Source organism: Poecilia reticulata, linkage group LG5 (genome assembly GCF_000633615.1).
Source record: "Poecilia reticulata strain Guanapo linkage group LG5, Guppy_female_1.0+MT, whole genome shotgun sequence".
NCBI lineage: Eukaryota > Metazoa > Chordata > Actinopteri > Cyprinodontiformes > Poeciliidae > Poecilia > Poecilia reticulata.
The window spans coordinates 2613047-2634876 of NC_024335.1; the positions used below are offsets into that span (position 1 = coordinate 2613047).

Below are 21830 nucleotides of genomic sequence, written 5' to 3' on the forward strand. Positions count from 1 at the left end.
AATAATCGATTAATCATGAAAATAAAAGGATTAATCGTCTGAATAATCKATTAATCATGAAAATAAATTGATTAATCGTCTGAATAATCGATTAATCATGAAAATAAATTGATTAATCGTCTGAATAATTGTGCCACTAACAGATTTAAAAGCTGTTTATTAGAAGAGGTTATGCTTAAAAAGTCCAACCGGAGATGGGAGGAAGAATCCAAGTTAACGTCTTTATGAAACCTTTACATCGTTAAAGATCCAAAGCATAAAACCATATTAATAGGAAAAACAAACATTTCCCTTAATTTTTGGGTCCTCGGTTGTTTTCTACTTTTTTGGCCCAATCTTTACCAAACTTGACTTGTGGTCAAGGACCTAACAAAATAATTTCAAGGGCCACGAATGGCCCCCGGACCACACTTTGAACACCTCTGATCTAGACGATTTTCATCAGATGCGGTAGATGGGACATAACCAAATCTCCTTTTCTAATGTCTTTATTTTCAAGAAGATTTGATTTTGTTTGGTAATACGTTGGTATAATAAATTCTTCCTCTTGTCGAGCCTTCAGGACAAACGTCACTCAACGTTTCACAAAAACACTAAATGTGGTTTTTCAGATAATTCTGACTCTGTGTGAAACTAAAAAAGGACAAAGTGTCGTTCTGTTGACTTCTGCTAGACGTGTCGAGGCGTGCGCTGCTCCGATCCAGCTTCCTTCTGCCCGAACAAGCCTCCACAGAGCAACCCAGGCCAAACAAGCACTCCTCTCGACTCCCAGGCTGAGAAGAGGTCAAAGGGCGATTCTCCAGAGGTCAGAACGGATTTCACCAAGAAAACGACCAAATTACCCAGTAAGAGTCCGACTCAACTCTAATCCAGACACAAGCAGGTCAGAGCAGGTGACCAAATTTAAACCAGAGACGACAAAGGAATTTTTTTTTGCATATTTTAGTCTGTAAATTTCCACTGAAAAACTCTAGATTCAAAAGTTGTTTTTTTTCTAGAAAATGTCTGAGATGTCAAGCAAAAAAAAATTTGTGGCAAATTTTTGAGTTTCCAAACTCACGGTTTTTAGAATTTTTTCTCACAAATGTTTAACTTTTGAAACTCAGAAATTTCCATGTTTTTTCTATGAAATCTCTGAGATTAATCTAAAAAATTCTTAGTTTTTTTTCTAGCAAATTGACTTTTCAAACTCAAATATTCTTGTTTTTTTTTTTTTATTTCTGAGTATAATTAGTTGTTTTTTCTAGCAAATTTTCAGCTTTTAAAATTCAGGATATTTCCGTGTTTATCTAGAAAAATTCTGAGATTAGTCTCAGAATTGTATTTCATTCTAGCACATTTTCAACTTTTCAAGCTCAGAAATTTCCAAACTTTCCTAGGAAATTTTCTGAGACTAATCTTTAAACTTTCGAAACAGAAATTTTCACAAATCTTTCTAGATTTTTTTTTTAGAACAATCTCAAATTTTGATTTGCTTTTCTAGCAAACTTTCAAGTTTTCAAGCTCAGAAATTTCAAACAAAATTTCTACAAAATTTCTGAGATTAATCTAAACATTTCTGAGGCTTTTGGCGGAAACTGCCTCCTGTTTTTCTAACTATAGTGGCTCTAATACATCATTGTAAAATCTCATAGAAATCCACATTTTAAGCTCTGATCGAAAATGTTGATTTGAAATTCTTCGTTTTGTTTTTTTACCGAGGTCTCAGAGTCAAACATCCACACAGGCTGCGGTGATGAGCTGCAGCGTTGGGCCTGAGAAGTCGAGCAAACACGATTGAGAGGAGCTGCCCGCAATCACATCGGCTTTGAATCAATAATCCTTCCTCACACAGCACCAAACACACACACACACACACACACACACACACACACACACGCACGCACACACACACACACACACACACACACACACACGGTCCATCTCTCCTTTACAAATATAGACCATGAACACTGCAGTTCCATTGATGCCGACACCTCCTTTCACAGTCGCTACAGAAAGCTGAATTAATGAATTACTGAATTAATTGGTGAACACAGGAAACACTTCTGACCTTCTGACTGAAAGTTTTCTCACAGGAAAGAAAACCAAAACGTTGCACTTTTCATTACAATTAGGTGTTCATTTCATCTACTTTTTCTTTTTAACTTAGAGAAACTAACACAGAATCATAACAACAACAAATCAGATTTTTGTATAATAAAATCCATAATTTCACCGTTTAAGGCTGCATGCACATCAGCTGTGAATGCGAAATCGGACTAAAAACTCGAAATCTGTCTGCCTACAAACCTCGGTCTCGGTTCACTTGAAGTGAACTCTAGATCGATTCGAATGCATATGTGAACACTAAGCGGACCAGAAACTGCACCAAAAGCAGGAAGTGGACTACAGCGCAGGGTATTCTGGGTAAATACAACCAAAACAAATGCGCTAGGCTACCGCTAGCAGGATAAATAGCTTGTGGTCATTAGCAACAGACAAAAGAAAATCTTACACAATCTAACGCTACTCCATTTTTGTTTCCATTTCTTGAAGAAGGAAATTGCGCTTAGCATCTTCCTGGAAGACAAGTTTTTGTGTTGTTTCCTTCAGGGGTTTTTGGTGCAGCGCCCCCGCAGGTGAGGAGGGAAACAGGTTGCTGAAAGTGTTTGGTTTGACTCAGTGTGAAAAAGAGCCACAGCAGCTGGAAATGTTGCAGTTTTGATCTCCAGTGGAACCGAGTCTCTCAGACCCGGACAAACCTGGACAATCTGTATTTACCAACACTGTTACTGCTGTATAAAAACTATTATAACTAGAATAAACAGTGTAGATCGAAAACTGGAAATGAATTTTGCGTGTTGGCGTGTTTAGTTTTTGACTCAACAAATTTATTCTCAGCATAAGAACAGCTTTGGGTCACTTTTTTCAAAATGCTTGATATTTCAAGCCAGGTTTAATGAAAACTGAAGTAAGTTTTCAGAGAAAGTCTTTGGATAAATGTGCTTCTGCTTAGCTTGGTAATAAAAAAACAAATACTTTGTGACGTACTACTTCAAGAACATAAAGTTATAAATAAAAAACTCTCCATCTGCATTGTGTTGCCGCATAAACGTCAGTCCACAAATGAACTGAATACAATAAAGAATATAAACTCCAACAACCAGTGGCTTCAAACAAAATGTTTAGCAAAGTAACGGCTGAATTCAGCGGCTTCCGTTCGAACCAACAGATCAGCTGCGTTTCTGACAGAAAGGAGCCATAAAAACATAAATTTTGTTTGTTTAACGCGGCGGCGGCCATCTCTGCACGTTTCCACGCTCAGATCGCCGTGTGGCGATGACATAACCGCTCCGTTTGAAGATGCTGCAGGTAGATAAGCAACTGAACAAACGGCGCAAACACAAAACGAGACGTCAGCTAAAGTCTCCTCACATCCGCACTGTAAAAACTCAACAGCGCTGGACACAGACAGCAGAGCGCCGGGGATTTATTTTTCACGAGGAACAAAAACAAATCAGTCCGTCTGTTTTCAACTAATCCAAGAATGAAAAAGTTTTTTTTTCTTTTTTTGTCAAAATCTGTTAGAAAAAGAACAAAAAAGTTTTTTGTTTTTCACATTTTCAATTTCAGTTTAAGAATAAAAAATAAGAATTGAAAACTTTGAGTTTGATTTTAATATTTTTTGCTCAGGTTTTTGTGACCCAGAAATTATTCTACAAAACTGCAGATCAACAGAAAATCCTGTAAGATTGAGGTGGGAAACATGAACGTGTAATTTTACCCCAATTTTTTTTTTTTTTGTGGTACTTTGTGATAAAGATAAAAATTATTTTTTAAAAACTATTACTTTTTTGGTGCCACTTGACATTAAAATAGCTAAGAAGTAGCTCACAGATGTTATTAACTCCACTCTAAGCACATTATAACTCATTAATAACTTTATTATACATTAATTAGGCGGCACAAGGAGACAAAACCTGCTGTACAATCACGTTGTCCATATTCAATCCACTTAAATGAGTAAATAAATGCACTCATTTAATGTAAACAAACATTTTTACGATTATTCTTGTTTGTTGAAACTCTTCCGCTAATAGTGAAGCTAATTTGCTAACATTAGCACACTTAGCTTCAACTAGCTTCCAGATTAATTCTAAATTATAATTTAATTTACTAATTTTAATCTTCCAGTTGAATAAAGTTCGACATCTGTGTTGAAGTTTTGGTAATTAATCATTAATAATTCTTCATGTAGTTAGAAGTTCAGAGTTATGCTCTTATTTTGAAGTCTGTTTACGCAGTTCTACTTCCTCTATTAAAGTTTTCTCTTTTTTCTTCCAAATGGTTTATTTCAAGCAAGATATGAACATAAATATAATATTTAAAAGCATTAGAGAATGTGTAAATTATAATGTATAATTTGAATTGAATTTAATGCTTTAGCATTAGCTTCTGCTAACTTCTATGTCAGGTAAGTGTTTTAAGGTTAGCACAACTAACTTTGTAGCTAATCTTATAAATTATCATTCGTTTTCCTACTTTTTAATACATTTTGTTTCTCTATAGTAATGCATAAGCCTGAGCTGCAATCTCTTCCAATGTCTTAAAATAATTATGAGCAAATAAAATAATAACCTGGAGGGTAAAAGCATTAAATAAAGATTAGTATGAGTGAGCTGGCTAAAAAAAACAGCAGCGTCATCTCCAGAAAACCCACTAAAAACTCTGACTCATCTTTCAGCTCGGCCTGACTCATGATTATAAACAAGCATCATCCAAAGCAGAGCAAAATATCAAAAATACCAACAACAAAAAAAGTACAATGAAGCTGTAACAGCAACCACACAGATCCAAACAACATCCCTCGTATGATTTCCCATAATCCTCTTTAGGAATTAGTTAGGAAAACTCACACAGCAGTAATCCAGGTTTAACTGGGTGTTAAACTGGATTAAACGGAGAATGTGTGAGATTTAGCTGATCATTCGTATCAAACTGGAGGTTAAATTCAGCAAAGTGGAAGTACAAACCTGCTGCTTGTCCTTCTTGAGGATTTTCATCTTCTATCCGTTCACAGCATCTGTCAACAGAAACAAGTAAATCTGATTATTAAACATTAACTAAACATCTGAGAGGGAGAAATAAAGCAAACCTGGGTGAAATTAATCTAAAAACAACAAATGAAATGTGAAATAAACCTGAGTTTACCAAAGAGTAAAGCTAAACATCCAACTTTCCATCCATTTTCCTCAGCTTATGAGACCAGAAATTGATCACCACCCTGATCTATTTCTTGATTAATCGATTACTAAGTGGATACCAAAACATGCTTAATAATACATATTTTTCTTTTTTTTTTAAATAAAATTTGAACCAAGTGAAAGGAAAGCCGTCGGTAGAATATATCTACAGGCAAAGAACAGTTTTTTAATCTTAATTCCAAACTGTTTCTATGTTTTGTAAGATTTTGGCAGCTCTGAGTTTGTTGTTCAGTCAGCAAATGGCCTTTTTTTGAGTCAATACACTCAAAAACTATTTATTGTCCAGCCCAGTTAACATAAAGAGAATTAAACAAGCTTGGTGGAATCAACTCACTCACGCTTTGGTTACCTAGCAACTCACTCCCTCTTTGGTTACCTAGCAACAACGCTTTAAGTATCAGATTTCAGTACTGTGCCTCATTACTACTTAAAAAATTAAAAACAACGGTGTGGAGTGAAAGCGGGGTGAAACAGGAAAGGTCACTCCACCTATTTGGTATTATTTCAGATATTTAAAACGGGGAAAAAAAAGATCAATAATCATCAATATCGACTGATACGATATGCTTATACTGTGATACGTTTTCAGCTTCGGCACAAACATTTGGCCTCTAACTCTGGTTAGTTTTCATCAATAATCTGCACAAAACTTTGTCAATATCAGCCAACATAATCCATTAAATAAGAAACGCGTGTAAGTTTCTTCATCTTGCTTATTTTTACTGACCGTTGGCAAGAAACATTAAGTGTGCATTACCGCCACCTGCTGGTATGGAGTGTGCCTCAAAATGTTAAAATGTAAACTGTGCTTTCCAAAAAATTAAAAAATAAATTAAAATGTGAATACTTCAACTATCTGAATTTCCCTGCATTATATTTATTAAATTAAACGTCTTTATTTCTCCTAAATTCCTCTGACAATCTCATTTCTATCTCTCATCTTCTACAAACTAAAATAATATGTTCTTTGTCTCATTTCATGGTATTGAACAACATCCATTCATGTCACATTTATTTATATAGCACTTTAAAAACAGGTTTAAAACTGCAAAGTGCTGTACAAAAATGATAATAAAAGAAGTTGATGAAAAGAAAAGTAATACAAGAAAAAATATATGTATTATGTTAAAATATGAAGAGTAAAGAAAACAAAAAAAAAAAAAACATCACAACAGAAGAGCTACGGTATCAGGCCTCAATTAAATACCAAAGAGTAAAAATGAGTTTTAAAAAGCGATTTAGGGGCTGCACAGTGGCGCAGTTGGTAGAGCTGTTGCCTTGCAGCAAGAAGGTTCTGGGTTCGATTCCCGGCTCCGGTCTTTCTGCATGGAGTCTCCATGTTCTCCCTGTGCATGGTGGGTTTTCTCCAGGTACTCCGGTTTCCTCCCACAGTCCAAAAACATGACTGTCAGGTTAATTGGCCTCTCCAAATTGCCCCTAGGTGTGAGTGTGTGTGTGCATGGTTGTGTGTCCTGTGTGTCTTTGTGTTGCCCTGCGACAGACTGGCGACCTGTCCAGGGTGACCCCGCCTCTCACCCAGTACGCTAGCTGGAGAGGCACCAGCAACCCTCCTGACCCCACTGAGGGACAAGGGTGCAGGAAAATGGATGGATGGAAGAAGCAATTTAAACTGATCAAGGCTTTGGGCAGATCTAATCTGGAAAGGCAGATTATTCCAGAGAACAGGAGCAGCAACAGAGAAAACCCGATCGTCTTTTCTCTTAAGTCGAGTTCGAGGAACATTCAGTAGCAGCCGATTACTAGATCTTAAAAGTTCTGGACACAGCACATTTACAAGCGCATACACAACGGTGATTGACAGCGCTAAGACCTGCCTCCGGGCTGTGATTGGTTGTTTTTGGTTGGGATCGGAGCAGGAAATAGATCTTTTCACAGGTTTTTCTGTCTCATAACAAACTGTGACAGTATAAAATATTTTTAAAACTTGTTTTATGAAAGCTACTCACTGCGGTTTCAACTGTGATTCGCTGCAAATTCAAAAAAGTCTGATTTTTTTTATTTTTATTTTTAAGTTGCTACACTGAAAGTCAAGAAAAACTGCATTTCTTTGCATCTTAAGCTTTTTAAGCAAAGCAAAAACATCTTCATTCATCAAAATGAATCACGGTAAATTAAAATTAGCTCAATATTTTTCATTCTGATGATTCATATTTGTTGTTTACAGAGATTTCAGAATCCATATTAGTTATGGTTCCGGTTATGTGTGTTTTTTTTAATTTCAGAATCATTTATACTTTTTGTTTGTTGTGTTTTATTTTGGATATTTAAAATATCTTTCAGTTAAATTAAATTTTACAGACTGAATTTAGCTGATCTTAGTATTTCCTGTGTTTTATTTTGGTCATTATTATTACATTTAGTGTTGACACATGTGTGTGATAGGCGTGACATTTATAGAAATACAGAACTCATGGGTTCAATATGGAACGCAGCATTTAACAGCCAAATTCTGTATTTTCCAGGACGGACGGCCACCCTGGTTCCAGAGTGCAATGGTTCTAAAACAAACCGGTGTTTTGTTGTCTTGTAAACAGAATAAATGGATCTTCTCTATCAGGAAATCCTGCACAGTAGGAGACAAAACATATCTGCTACCGACGATGCCGGTGTTGAGACAATTCAAGTTTCCCCGTCAGGTCAAGTCCCCCAGCGGCTCCTCGCCGCTCCGCACAATTACAAACCAGACAATTTCTGAAATTTAAACGGAGCCTGCCCGTCGGCTGGAGCCCAGCGTTCTGATGCTAAAACGTAGCATCAATGCTAAAGGAAGCTACACAGTTAACAGCATTTGGAGTATCAACATTTTGTTGACCAACATGAACTCAATCCACTCAGTGTTCAAGTTGAAATGATCCAAAATGCTAATATTAGCCTAAACGTAGGGCATCACGAGCATGTCGTCTTACTTTGACTTGCTCCATTCAGCTAATAAGTAAAAAGCCAAACTGCTTATTTAATGGAAAAGGCAGTGCTGCCATTAGAGCGAGGCACTGCATTGCTAATGCTAGGCTGCTCAGGCCTAATAATGAAAGGTTTCTGATGCACTTTTGCTTTGAGTTTGGTAAAAATCTGATAAATATTAGAGACACGTGTGATGCAGAAACAGAAGACATCTGCTAATCCTTACACTTTCTGTTGAAAACTTCTCACCACCAATGAACTCAGCGCTTTTTTAAAACATGATTACATTTACAAGCTTGATTCAAACAAAGTCTACACTACAAGTTTCCAAATTCCTATAAAAATCAGACTGATTAAAAATGCTAAAGTATTTATTGTGATTTGCCGTCTGATTGGTGTAGAAATGGGATCCCCTAAATAAGACCCATTTGGGGAAAATAAGCCTAGCTCAAAAAGAGGCGTGCAGATTTTTGAGCTCAACACTGGAGCAACAGGAGCTGGATTTGGGTCACTCTTTCTTTCTGCAAAAACATTTGTTGCATTAAGTGTAAGCATTTCTGATCCTAGTTTCCTTAAAATTAACAAGAAGCATGATTATTAGAGATGTGCCGATCAGGTTTTTTCCTGCCGATTCCGATCACCCATGAGGGCCGATCACCGATACCGATCACCGATACCGATCACATAATCATAAGCACTACTGGTTACACTATGTGGAAAAAGGAACCATGAATTCACCTTAATTTAGACAAAAACTTGTTTTTAATCACTTTTTCCATGAAGAAAACTAAACTAAACAGGCATTGTGCAAATTGTACTGCTATCAGTAAAACTATCTTTAACAGACTGATAACATATGGAGGCTCTGAAGAAGCTAAATGATGCAAAGAGCCAAAATAAAACCTCTCAACATTGCCAAAAAATTCAAGTATAAAACTTAACATTCAAAGGCAAAAACAGGATCCATTACAATAAACAATCCAGAGTTACTGAATGAAACCTTCCTGTTAGCATGGCCTCGGCCAGAGCTCTGCAACCTTTAAAGTAAAAAAAAAACTGTTTTACCCTCAATCCAGGTAAATAAAACCAACGTAGAGCCAAAAATATTAAACAATTTGTGAAAAGACTGCTTATAATTTTTCTTAAACGTCTAGTAGGGGCAGAAAGTTGAATTTTATCCTGATGTTTTGTATTCCTACCGATATCAACAGATATCGTAGCATTCATAGCGCCACAAATGTAAATGCTGCTCTTGAAAAACATTCCTATTTGAAATAGGACACTTAAAAAGTGTCATTTATATCACTAAACTGCACATAAATACTTAATTTAATTCTATTTTCAAGTGCCACATAGGACAAGTATTAAAAATTGTAATAATTTACTGATATTTATTGATGCTCTCATGGACAAAAACTGGAGAGAAAGTAGTAAAAATAACATTTTAATAAGTTTTTTGAACATTATATGAAATTTATTGTGACGATAATTTTAATTCTTAACATAAGGATTTTTCCACTATAAATGATAAACGATTCAATAAATGATAACTGCCCATCCTTACTGTCAAGTAAAGAAAATGTGTTCATTTTATTTCTGTTTTTAGGTTTTAAGCTTTTTTGCAATCAACTGTATAGATATATTTCATTCTATGTGATGTAAATAAAATAAACAAACATTACTGTTTCAGCTCATGAGGGAAAATCTGCTGGAAGGACGACTATTACTCATGCACTCCACAAACCTGGCTTCTGTGAACTATTTGCATGATTAAAAACAACTGTCTGCCACGCGCCTCAAGTTTTCCACAAGCAGTGGCGGAAAACGCCCTGAATGCGCCATGCTAACTGCGAGGAAAAACAAAAGGGTGGTGGAAGCACCATGCTGTGGGGACGACCTTCAGTCTTAAGCAGAAACAAGTTGCTACTTGTTTTGTTTATAATTTTTTCACAATTATTCCTTTTTTTTTTGGATGCTGAGCAGCTGGATTAATTTTTTCCACTCCTGCTTTTTAAGCTTTTATGCATTTGTTATGATGTGTAACCGTGGAAACAAGGTGGGGGTTTTTCCAGCGTATTAGCATCTGCTAAGCTCAAATTACACCTAAACTAGGAACCCCAGAGGAGTTGGAAAAAGACGCTTCATGGATGCAGAGCAGAGAGACATCATCTCTCTGACTCCAACATCTTTTCTACCCAAACGGACAGAAAATATGTCAAAAGAGGAGCAGCAAAAGCAAATGAAATGGATTAGTAGCTGGTGGTGTCATCCACGACAGGTTACTGTCATTCAGCAACCGTCTTAAGTCAGAGGCCTCTTTAGATTCGCTGCAAGACTGACTGCTACTGGAGATCCTTCCTGACCACAGCATCACCATCCATGACGACTGTTTCAGGGTACGAGTTACGACAACATCCAAGGTCAGGCACGATAACAAGTGTTACGAGCCGATAAATTGTCCCATAGGTTATACGATAAACGATAATATTGTTGTTTTGAGAAGCATAACAACAATAATGACGATATATGCAAAAACACATTCTAAAAGATAAATAAAATTTTAATTTTAATGTACATTTAACATTGGAACTGGAAGACATACAAGTACACAAAATAAATAAACAAGCAAAATTATCCTTCAAAAAAAAGGACGATTTAAGACCAAAACAATAGAGTTTTGGTCTCAACCCTATTGTTTCTAGTAGAAAGCGAGAAAAACGATAAATCATGTAAATAGAAGTTATTGAATTTGTTTTATCATGTGATTAATTGATTTATTGCTTACTGTGACGGTCCTGGTTAGAAGCCATGAACAGCTAGCATGTGGAAGAATGGAGAATCATTCATTTTTTGTTGGATATAAAACCGACAATATCCAGAAAATATGATACAAGATATCGGCAAAAACATCGGTATCGGCCGATATTATATTTCCAACATTTATTTCCATCTTGTTGCCGTTTGTTTCTGGAGGTAAAGCGAGAGAGTTGCCATTTGTCATGTGACAGCAGTAGTGATACAGCAAAGGATTGTGGGAAGTTTAACTGAAGAACCGAGGAGTGAGCGGTGTAGACTTTTTTTTTTTTTTAAATATAAGTAATATTGGTAGATATCAGTTATTAGTAGGGCTGGGCAATAAATCAATAATAATATAAATCACAATAGACACATGATAAATATCAATAGATAAAATATTCAATATTCACTGAACTCTGATCCAGGAGCGCACAGCATTCTGGGAGATGTAGGCAAAGGAAAGACTAGCTGCTCAACTTCTCACTAGCTAAGCTGGGTTAGTGCCATCAACTCACTCACTCTTTGGTTACCTAGCAACTCACTCACTCTGGTTACCTAGCAACAACCTGTTGAGTAACTTGCTCAGCAGCAGGTTGAGGTTTTGCTTAAAAATAAACAATGTAGTGGAGTTAAAACTGTGACTAAACAGGAAAAGTTATGCCACAAATTTGGCAGCACTTAAGATATTTAAAACAAAACCAAAAATCAGTAATTATTGATATCCACTGATATGAAATATGTATATCATGATACGTTTTTCCAGTCATATCGTCCATAACAGTAATATAAATATCGGCTCAAATTTTCAAATAGAAAACAAGTTTTTTCTCTCTCTCTCTCTTTATACATAATAGAAAATAAAAATAGCAAACTGGATAACTCTAGCAGCATGTAACATAACATAAATATGCCTGTATGCATTCAGGCAGGAGTGAGGTGTGTTAGCATTCAGCTGCCATCCTTTGTCTCCAACACCTGGTCAGGTGTGCGTGAGCTCTCCCGCACACCTGGCTGCTGTAATGAGTCAGGAGGCTAAGAGGCTAATAAGAGCCTAGCCGTCCTCAAACCTCTTTTTAATGAAGGCTAGCAGCTGCGGGGGCTAACGCGGCTAGCTGCCACAAGTTGGGAGAGCTGGCTAAGGATGGGAAGAGAAGTTCGCGGTGAGGAGAACCGAAAACCGGGAGGGAGAACCAGCGGAAAAAACCGGGAGGAAGGAGAAACGGAGACAGAGAGTCCTGTTTGGTGTTAGCCCCCGCAGCTAGCTCAGAGCTAGCTTCTGTAATGTCACTGCATCGCTGCTGTAAATACATCCCAACAGCCGCCTGTCTCCTTTACACGTGTGGACAGCCGCTAAAAACTCCGTCTTCCCGGGGAGAGAAAAGCCTCTCCCCCCGGCGGACAGCTCACCTGCTCCGGACTCCCGGCCGCAGTCTCACCCCGGCGAGCCCGAGAAGCGGAGAAAAAGAGGCGCCCGCTGCTTTTTTTTATTTCCAAGGACACAAAATCGCCATGACAGTTTAGAAAAATGCATAAAAAATTAGCACGCAACGGAGAGGGAGGGAGGGAGAGAGGGATGGGGAGGGAGGGAGAAAAGAGGAGTGGAATATCTATTTAATCCACATAAAGCTTCCAGCAGCCCGCACCGCGTTCAGCCTGGATGCGGGACTCCAGCTCCCGTCTGCACCCGCAAACATCATCCCCCCGCATCCCCAACTTAGAGGACGATTCTTACCTAAAATGGCCTCTGCAGCAGCCAAAACACAAACAGCCTTTTTTTAAATTTCACTGGGAAGTTTGGCTGCTGCAGCCAGCCTAACCTCGGCTCTCCGGATCTCACATTTTCCATTGGCTGCAGCCTTTAGCGCAGCTGGCTTCCCGCATGTTTCCATTGGTCCCGCAGCTGTCACGCAAAGCAAGCCGAGCCGGGTTTGTCTGAGAGCTATCGCGGCACCCCCGGGCTGTTTCTTTTTTCTTTTTTTTTTTTCCACCCTTCTCACTGAATCGCATTGCTGTGTGTCTGGGTTTTGTTCTTACCGCAGAGCTGCGGGAGGATCCAGTCCGCTTCCCACCGCAGGATCCGGCGTTCCCCCCTCTAATGCAACAAAGCCGAGGGGTTTGCATTTCTCCGCCGCTGCCTGCTGCATCCACCAATCATGTCGCTTTTTGCTCCTCCATCATTGCCGGGTCTGAAGAGCGGAAGGAAAGAAAAGCAAAGCGGCATTCCAGGTTCCGCTTCCCGGATGCTCAGCCTGGCTGCGGGGCTGGAAACCGCTGGAAGTCGGTGCTCCGGCTTGCGGTCATTGTAGGTAGGAAAAAAGGAGCAAATTTCCGCCAAAAAAACCCTCAAATTTTTACATTTGGGTCAGACATTTTCTAGAAAAAAGTTGGAGATTCTTTGAGCTCAGGAAGCTGAAAATGTGCAAGAAAAAACTCGGAAATTTTTGGATTAATTTCAGAAATTTTCCAGAAAGAAAAACAAACTTGCAATTTTTTTCTAGAAAATATCTAAAAACTCAAACAAAGCAACAAAAAAAAGAAGCTGCTTCATCTTAGAAATTTTCAAGAAAAACTTGATCCTCTGAGCTCAAAAAGTCGTAAATTTGCAAGGAAAAAAAATAAATTGTGGCACTAATGAATCTCAGAAATTTTCTGGGAAAAATTTGGAAATTTCTGAGCTATAACAGTTGAAAATGTTTGAGAAAAAACTCAAACTTCGAGATTAATCTCAGAAATGTTATAGAAAAAACAAACACATTTCCTGAGCTCAAAAAATTTGTAAGAAAAAGAACTGGAATTTTTTAGATTATTTCGAAATTTTCTGGAAACAAACTTGGAAATTTCAGAACTTAAACAGTTGTAAATGTTTGAGGGAAAAAAACTCAAATATTGAGATTAATCTTAGAAATTTTAGCAAGAATATTTGCTGAAAAAGTTGTACATTTGTTATTTTAAAAAATTCTAAAATTTTTAGAATAACGAATCTCAGAAATATTTCAGAAAAACTTTCTAGAAAAATGTTGGTGATTCTCAAGAGTTCAGAAAGTTCTTAATTTCCAGGAATAAACGCAAAATTCAAGATTAATGAATCTCAAATTTTTTAGAAAAATCTTGAATATTTCTGAGCTCCAAAAGTCATAAAATTGCAAGAAAATAAAAATTTTGAGATCGGTCTAAAAAAACTTGGACATTCTTTGAACTCAAAAACTTGAGGAGAAAAAAAAAATTTTGTGATCATTCTAAAATTTCTGAGTTCCAAAATTGTAAGTGTGATTAATCTCATTTTCAACATATAAACGTATAGAAGTTGAAATTTGAAAGGAAAAAAAAATTACACATTTTCTTGGAAAAATTTTCGATAGTCAAAAATTTGAAACAGAAATTTTCAAGGATTTTCCAGATTTTGGAGATTTACTAATCATTTCTGGCAAATGCATAACATTTTGAGCTCAGAATCTCCCAATTTTTTTTGTAGAAACTTTCTGCAAGTTTTTTTAGAAACTTTTTTTTTTTTTTAGCTTAATCTAAAAATTTCAGAATTGTTTTTTTTTGGCAAAAAATTTACTTTTTTCCTGCCGTCTTATTCTACAATGGCCCTATTGTCACTTTTCAGCTGAACTTTTATGCTTTTTTTTTATTTTTACCTACGTCTGTAGGTGTGTGACTATAAGAAAACATTTTGTCAGTTTCACCTGCAGAGCAAATATTCTCCAATCATTTCCTATTCTGTCAATAAAAACATAAATATCAGTGTTCATGCATTGGTTTTGTATTTTTACATTTCCTGACTAAAAAACAAAACAAAGTGTCAAAGTTGAATTTCTATGATCAACCCTTCCATCAAAATCTAACATGGCTGCCATGTAAGATAATGATCAATATTATCTGATATTGATCATTATCTAACATAGTTAGATAGTTAACCAAATATTTGCTCTGTCCATGAATCTCATTAAGATGCTCTGGACCTCTGATTTTTATTATTTCATTTTCATTTTTAGGTCTTAAAGACCTGACACAAGAGAATTAATACATTTCCTTAAAATGGAACCTTGTTTTTCCAATCCAACTTTATTTATAAAGTACTTAAAAATAATAGAAAAATAAGGATAAAATACTGAATTTGATCAAAAAGACAAAGCTAAAATTACAATTGCGAACATTAAGAACAGTTAAAGGAGAAAAAAAATGAATTCAACAACTTGCATGACGTCATGTTTTTACTGAAATTGACAAAAAAAAAGCACTTAGTTGCAACCAAAAAATAAATATTTCTTCAAATCTTAATGTTAAAAATAAAATGTTTCTGTTTTAAGACGTTGCTTATTCACTAACTGCGCCTCAAACCAACAGATTGATGCAACAATAATTAATTCCCTTGGTAACAAGAGGCCAACGTTAAGCGTCTGAAATATTCAACAACCTCAATAAATCAGAACTTTTGTGGACTTTGTTTAGAAAACGACTTCAGTACAGCAACAGTTGACATTTAGCAACATTTAGACGTAAAATTAGCTAAAATGCACAACATTAATAAGTTAAAATCGTATATAAAACGTGGTAAAATTCCACATGAACCCGTGTACAGTATGTGCTTTTATTTGTATGATATGCTAAAACCTCGTACTTGTAAAGAAAACAGAGCGGATCCTAATGCAGGATCAGCTGTATTAGGATCCGCATGGCAACAGAGAAAAAGGGGCGGAGCTGTCGGTGACTGGTTGCTATGGTAACCGCCAGCGCACAGTGTTTAATAAATGTCTGGAGAAAACAATTACTCAACTAAACAAAAGAAGCAACCTTTTATATTCCTTGACCGTCTGTCTATCAGTAACATCTACTGAGAAATTCAGTCAGTAGATGTTACTGAATTTTCTTAATTTTTTATGTGATTTTTACTTAATCTAATTGCTGTTTTTCTAACTACTTACTTACAGGGGTAGTTACGTATTTTCCAGGCACTTAATCAAGTAACTATGTTACATTCAGTTGTTATAAAAGTGCTTTATACATGACTTCTTAATTTAACACCTTAAAATTGGGCTTCTGTCTCTTTAAAACTCCTGCTCTTTATGAAGCTCCGCCTTCAGGAAGTCATCCCAACATGGCTCCTCCGTTGACCGTTTAAGATTTTTACCTGCTTTGCGATGAGAAGTGGCTCCTATAATGAGCTCAGCAGCTTGCTAATTGCTGCTGGCTAGTCTGAAGGAGCTCTGTGTGGGAGGAGCTGCGCCTCGAAGGCGGGGCTAGGTCCACTCAGGCGTTTTACCGTTGATGGTTGCCATGGAGAGTAAGAATTTCTCAAACATGCATAAAAGAATCAAAGCAACAATCTAGGTGATTTTTTTTGTTGAAGGAATAACATTGTAACAATTTTACACGATGCTGCCCCTTTAAGTTCTTTTGTTAATGTACAGATACAGTTATTCCATCCATCCATTTTCTTGCACCCTTTTTCCCTCAGTGGGGTCGGGAGGGGTGCTGGTGCCTATCTCCAGCCAACATTTCGGGCGAGAGGCGGGGTACACCCTGGACAGGTCGCCAGTCTGTTGCAGGGCAACACAGAGACACACAGGACACACAACCATGCACACACACTCACACCTAGGGGCAATTTGGAGAGGCCAATTAACCTGACAGTCATGTTTTTGGACTGTGGGAGGAAACCGGAGTACCCGGAGAAAACCCACCATGCACAGGGAGAACATGCAAACTCCATGCAGAAAGACCCCAGGCTGGGAATCGAACCCAGAACCTTCTTGCTGCAAGGCAACAGCTCTACCAACTGCGCCACTGTGCAGCCCCGATACAGTTATTCATGTTAGCTAAATTTTTTAGTTGTACTTATGCAATTGATGAAGATATTAGACTGGTTTTTGACTGCACCAAAAATTTAGTGTTTTTTTTAATCATTTGTAGAGTTGCTTATTATTATTATTATTATTAATTTGCTTTATTTTCTTGCTTTTCTGAGCATGTACATGCTTTTTTATCATTTTTAAATACCTACATGCTCCAGCTGAATCAATGTTAGTAAGTTTTTTCAGTGCAGCAGATCATCTTTTGCAGAAAACACATTTTTTTAAAAAACGTCCACAAGAGAATCAAACACAACTACAGAGATCGATGAATGAATTTCATGGTGGAAGGATTTCAGAGGGAAAACCTGAATCACTGCAGACAGAACATTAAATAAAAACAGTGAAAGTTGAATGTGAAGCTGAGGTTAGACTCACAGTAACGATGCTGCAGTCACAGTGCAGCAAACGATTCCTGCAGACGCCGTCCCTGCATACATAATTAGCAAGGCGGCCATTGGAGATGTTTATCCGACTTTCAGCGTTTTGTGACTCTTCCGGATGAAGACGGAAAAACTGCAACATGCAGGAAAAAAACCCAACAACTTATGATTAAATGTGGATTTAAACTCAAATCTCTTATTTGAAAAGCAACAAACTGTATTTTAGTTGTCCTGATTTAATTTACTGCATAATATTGGGGAAAAAAACCGAACTGTGGTGTTTGAAGATGAAATCTCAGGGAATACACTGCAAAAACTACGAAATCTTATCAAATTATTTTTGGTCTAGTTTAGTGCAAAAATCTTAGTTAACTAAAAATAAGACAAAACTAACTTAAAGTGGCTGCATAGGACCCCCACACCAACAGGGGGCCCCCAAGAGCATCAGGCTAGCATGATAAAATACATGTATAAATATAAAATAAATAAACTAACTGCTATCAAACATGGAAAAACGATTTCTGTTATTTTTACAGTTGGTACATATAATATATTAAACTCTCCCTGCTGTTGCCGCTATTGGGGAAATATAAGTTATCAAACTTGTTAACTGTAAATTTAGTGTTTATTGGCTGATGTTACCTTTCAGATTATCAAGGATCAGTAAATTCTCCTGTTATGAGAAACCGTTTGTAATCATTTTGTTTCATGTAATATAATTTATTTGTTAGTAAGCATGTTTTTTAATTACAAATTTCTGATAATCACTGAGTGGATTTTTTTTCTTTTTATTAAATTGAGATAAGGGATAAACAGTAAATAAACGTTTACTTCTTCTTACTCCTTTTCAAACTGAAAAGTAGTGATAAGCTAATTATTTTGTTCTTGGTTATGCATTCATGTTTTCTCCTGTCCTACTGGTGACGTTTTGTTTTTAAAAATCTGTTTGATATAAATGAGTAAATGCAAATAATTAGAACAACATACCACTCTGACTTTAACCTCATCCCTGCTACAAAAAGTAGCTTAGGAATGATGAAGAATCTGACATTGACATGTTGGAGTGGGGGGCCCACAAATGAAACTGGGGCCCCAAAAGATTTAAGACCAGCCCTGCTTAGAAGTAACTTTTACTTCTTTTGTTAATGTACTAGATACAATTATTTGCTTTATTAATAATTGTATGATATGCTAACTTTTACTTCTAAGCAATAAAGAAATAGGGAAAAAAAATACGATCTTAAGATAATAATTCCTTACAACGGAATTTTTTTAAAGGTAGAGATTAACTGAAAGATTATTTGACTAAAAACAGGAGAAAAATGTCTTATGAGGGAAAAATCAATATTAAGAAATTGTTGACTTAAAACAAACTCAAACTCAACAAACTTCTTGCTGAAAAGCTACTAATAAGTTAGTTTTGTCTTATTTGAGTGTAAAATTTGCACTGGAAACCAAACCAAAAATATTTGGGAAGATTTTGTGTTTTTGCAGTTTGGTCACTGGATTCATTGCAAAAAACACAAAATCTAAGTTTTCTTTTTTTTCTAATGTCTTGGTACACTTAAAATGAGACAAAACTAACTTACTAGTAACTTTTCATAAAGATACAAGAGCTTGTTTTCAAATAATAATAACATTAATGAAAAGTGTGAGCTAATTTTGTATTATTTAAGTGTAATTAGATATTTGTACTAGAAAATAGACCAAAAATTCTCGGTAATATTTTGTGTTTTTGCAGTGTTGAGGTGAAGTTTCTGTTGAATATTCATCAGTTATTAGTAAAGAACAATTTTCAGCATTGTTCATAGTCATTTTTTGCTTATTTCCTAACCTTTTACAGTTCATAATAGTTAGCTGAAAAACTCAAAACTTCCTCCATATTTTTACTCCTTAAAGTCCAAAATCATCTCCTCCTCCTCTTCCTTTGTTCTCAAACAGAGGACAAACAGTTGCTCATAATTGCTGCAGCGCTGCTAAAAACCAGCAGGTGTTTGCAGATTTTTACAAGATTTCACACTCTAAACTCTGATTTCCTCTAAAGTTTCTGAACAGAGCGGTTTTCCTTGGGAGCAGGAGACGTTTTAATCACCAAATTGAAGAAAATTTTAATCGTAAAATGGGGGGAAACCAGGAGATGTTCTGGTCTGGAAAGGGTTAACGTGCTCCTGCAATCCCTGCAGATCCTGTCTGCTTTCTCCTTCCTCTCCTCTTCATCCCTCCTCCTCTGCCTCCCGCCTTCCTTCCTCCAGTCGCTTTGGCCCTGAGCCCAGAAAGAGCTGGAAGACCCAGCGCCGGTTTTTCTTTCTTTCTTTCTTTTTTTTCCGCTCACCACACTCCCAAAAATGTCCAGATTAGTTCAGAGAGTTTCCTTTTGAATTTCCTCCTCCTGTAGCACAGAACTCAGCAGGACGTCCGCGTAAACAACCAAATAAAACTATTTCTGCATGTTTGTGTTTGTGGTGGTAGTCGTCTGAACTCGCGCTGTAACACCTAGTGAGCTGATGATCCGCCATGCAGCAGCAAACCTCCTCCTTTCTCTCATTTTGTGGTTTTAAAGGTGCCTAAAACAAAACCCCACTGCCGTTTATTTAAAGGTTTGAGTTTAAAACGTAATGCTTAAACTGTGAAAAAATGTTCCTCCACCATAACAAATTTTTCTGGGTTTTTTTATGTTTTGGCAAAAGAGCGCATTTCAAATTTTAATATCAGGGGAAAACATGCTGAAAATGCTAGTCTGACTATTTTATTCATGAAAAGACAAATTATTCAAATCTATCTGACTTTTAAGCTAAATCACCAGTTATTTTCTCCCAGACTCTGCTGGGGTTGCTAGGTGATGAGCGGAATTCTACTGGGGTTGCTAGGTAACGGGCGGAACTCTGCTATGGTTGCCAGGTAACGGGCAGGGCTTAGCTGGGGTTCCTAGGTCTTTGAAACAGCTCATTTTCAGACAGCAAAAAACATTAAAATATTGACAATGATGATGTTTTTTAAGTGCTTGGGTTGTTTTTAGATGCAGTGGAAACCCAAATGGAAGTACGACATGCAAACGTGAATTTTGCTTATTACTTTCCCTTTAAAATGAACATGTTTGACAGCATGAAATGGGCTTAAACATCTTCAAAGGGGCAGCATGGTGTGAAATCAACTTTTTTAATTTTTCCATCATGTTATAATGTGATCTAAAACAAACCTGGAGTGTTGCCTTGATTGTTTCATGCATGTTCGAGAAATCCTTTAATCTCCATGGCAACTATTTATTTAGCTGTGCAAAACGTCTCGGTGGATGTAGACACGCCTTCAAGGCGCAGCTCCTCCCTCACTCAGCTCCTTCAGACTAGCCAGCAGCATTTAGCAAACACCTGGTGGATCTTTGAATCTAATTGTACTGTCCACTTTTCAGTGAAATGCTGGTAAAAATGTTAGTGGGTTAATAGAGGAACCATGTTGTGATGACTTCCTGAAGGCAGTGTTCCTGTAAGAGCAGGAGTTTTTAAAGAGTCCAAGGCCCAACCTCAATGAGTTAAATTACAAAGTTAGATTTCTTTTAAGTCATATTTGATATTTTAAGCATTTTTATAACGTAGTTACTTGATTTTTGCTGTGTGCCTGCAAAACACAAAATAATTCCCCTGTAAGAAACAACATATTTTGCTCTGAAAAAAAAGATGTTTCCATTACTAAAATGTATCAAAAAACAAGTTTTTTCTAAATTGAGGTGATTCCATTCAGAAAATTTATATTGGAAATGTCAAATAGCACAACTATGTGGTGAATTTCCACATAGTTGTGGAAATTTTCTAGTGAAAATAACCGAACAAACAGAATATATAAGAAAACAATCAAGAACTGATCGAGACAGAAAGAAAACAGAAAGTAAAAGCTGAAACATCTTTGGATCATGAGGTCCCTCATGACTCGCATAAGGAGGAGTATAACATTGACATTCCTGCTCATGGATATGAGACTGTGACCTCAGATCATGATCGGTTTAATGACCGCAGCAGTGAACTCAGAGCCAGACCCAAGACTGAATGGACACCTTGACCCTGGCCACCTAAAGGCAAAGATGAAGCATAATGCTTAAAGCTAAGGTCCTCTGTGGCCGCTTGGATATTCGTCCTAGAACTGGATGTGAAACCCCTTCTCCTCTTCCTCCTCCTCCTCCTCCTGCTTTCCTCTCCCATAGAGAACTTCGGGACAGTCTCTGATGGATCTGACTGAGAGACTTTGAGAGATTTTTGCTCCTTTATTCTGCTGCTGATGATGAAATTTAAAGAGGAAGATAAAAATACTGCAGATGTCATTTGAAGAAATCCTCTATATGTTCAAGCGCATCGTGTTTTGACTTGACTTGTTACTTTAATCCAGTGGTTCTTAACTTTTTTTGAGGTACCAAACCCACCAGTTTCATATGCGCATTCACTGAACCCTTCTGTAGTGATAAATAAAGTATGATTTCCCCCCCCTCCAAATTCAAGACATTCAAGATCACTAAGTCTTCTTAAAAGGTGGAGTCTCTGAGAACAGTTCTTCAAAATATATTCAGTGTTTTCAGCAAAGTTGAGCTGACTGTCCAGGAACGACCCAAGGTATTTAAAATCTGCCACAGTTTCAACAGGTTG

At 36.9% G+C, this 21830-nt stretch overlaps 1 protein-coding gene across 5 annotated transcripts in view; it reads right to left on the reverse strand.

Moving 5' to 3' along the window:
• The window catches only part of chd6 (chromodomain helicase DNA binding protein 6), a 61321-nt gene extending 47873 nt beyond the window's left edge, over window positions 1-13448 (reverse strand). For 3 of the 5 annotated variants that reach the window (XM_008408314.2, XM_008408315.2, XM_017304897.1), the window contains exons 1-2: window positions 12372-12690; window positions 5016-5065 (exon numbers count right to left, since the gene is read on the reverse strand). In XM_008408314.2, the coding sequence (XP_008406536.1) occupies window positions 5016-5045 (30 nt within the window). In that variant the 5' untranslated portion in view covers window positions 5046-5065; window positions 12372-12690. The other 2 variants (XM_008408312.2, XM_008408311.2) reach the window with 2 other exon arrangements.
• Window positions 13449-21830: the final 8382 nt, after the last annotated feature.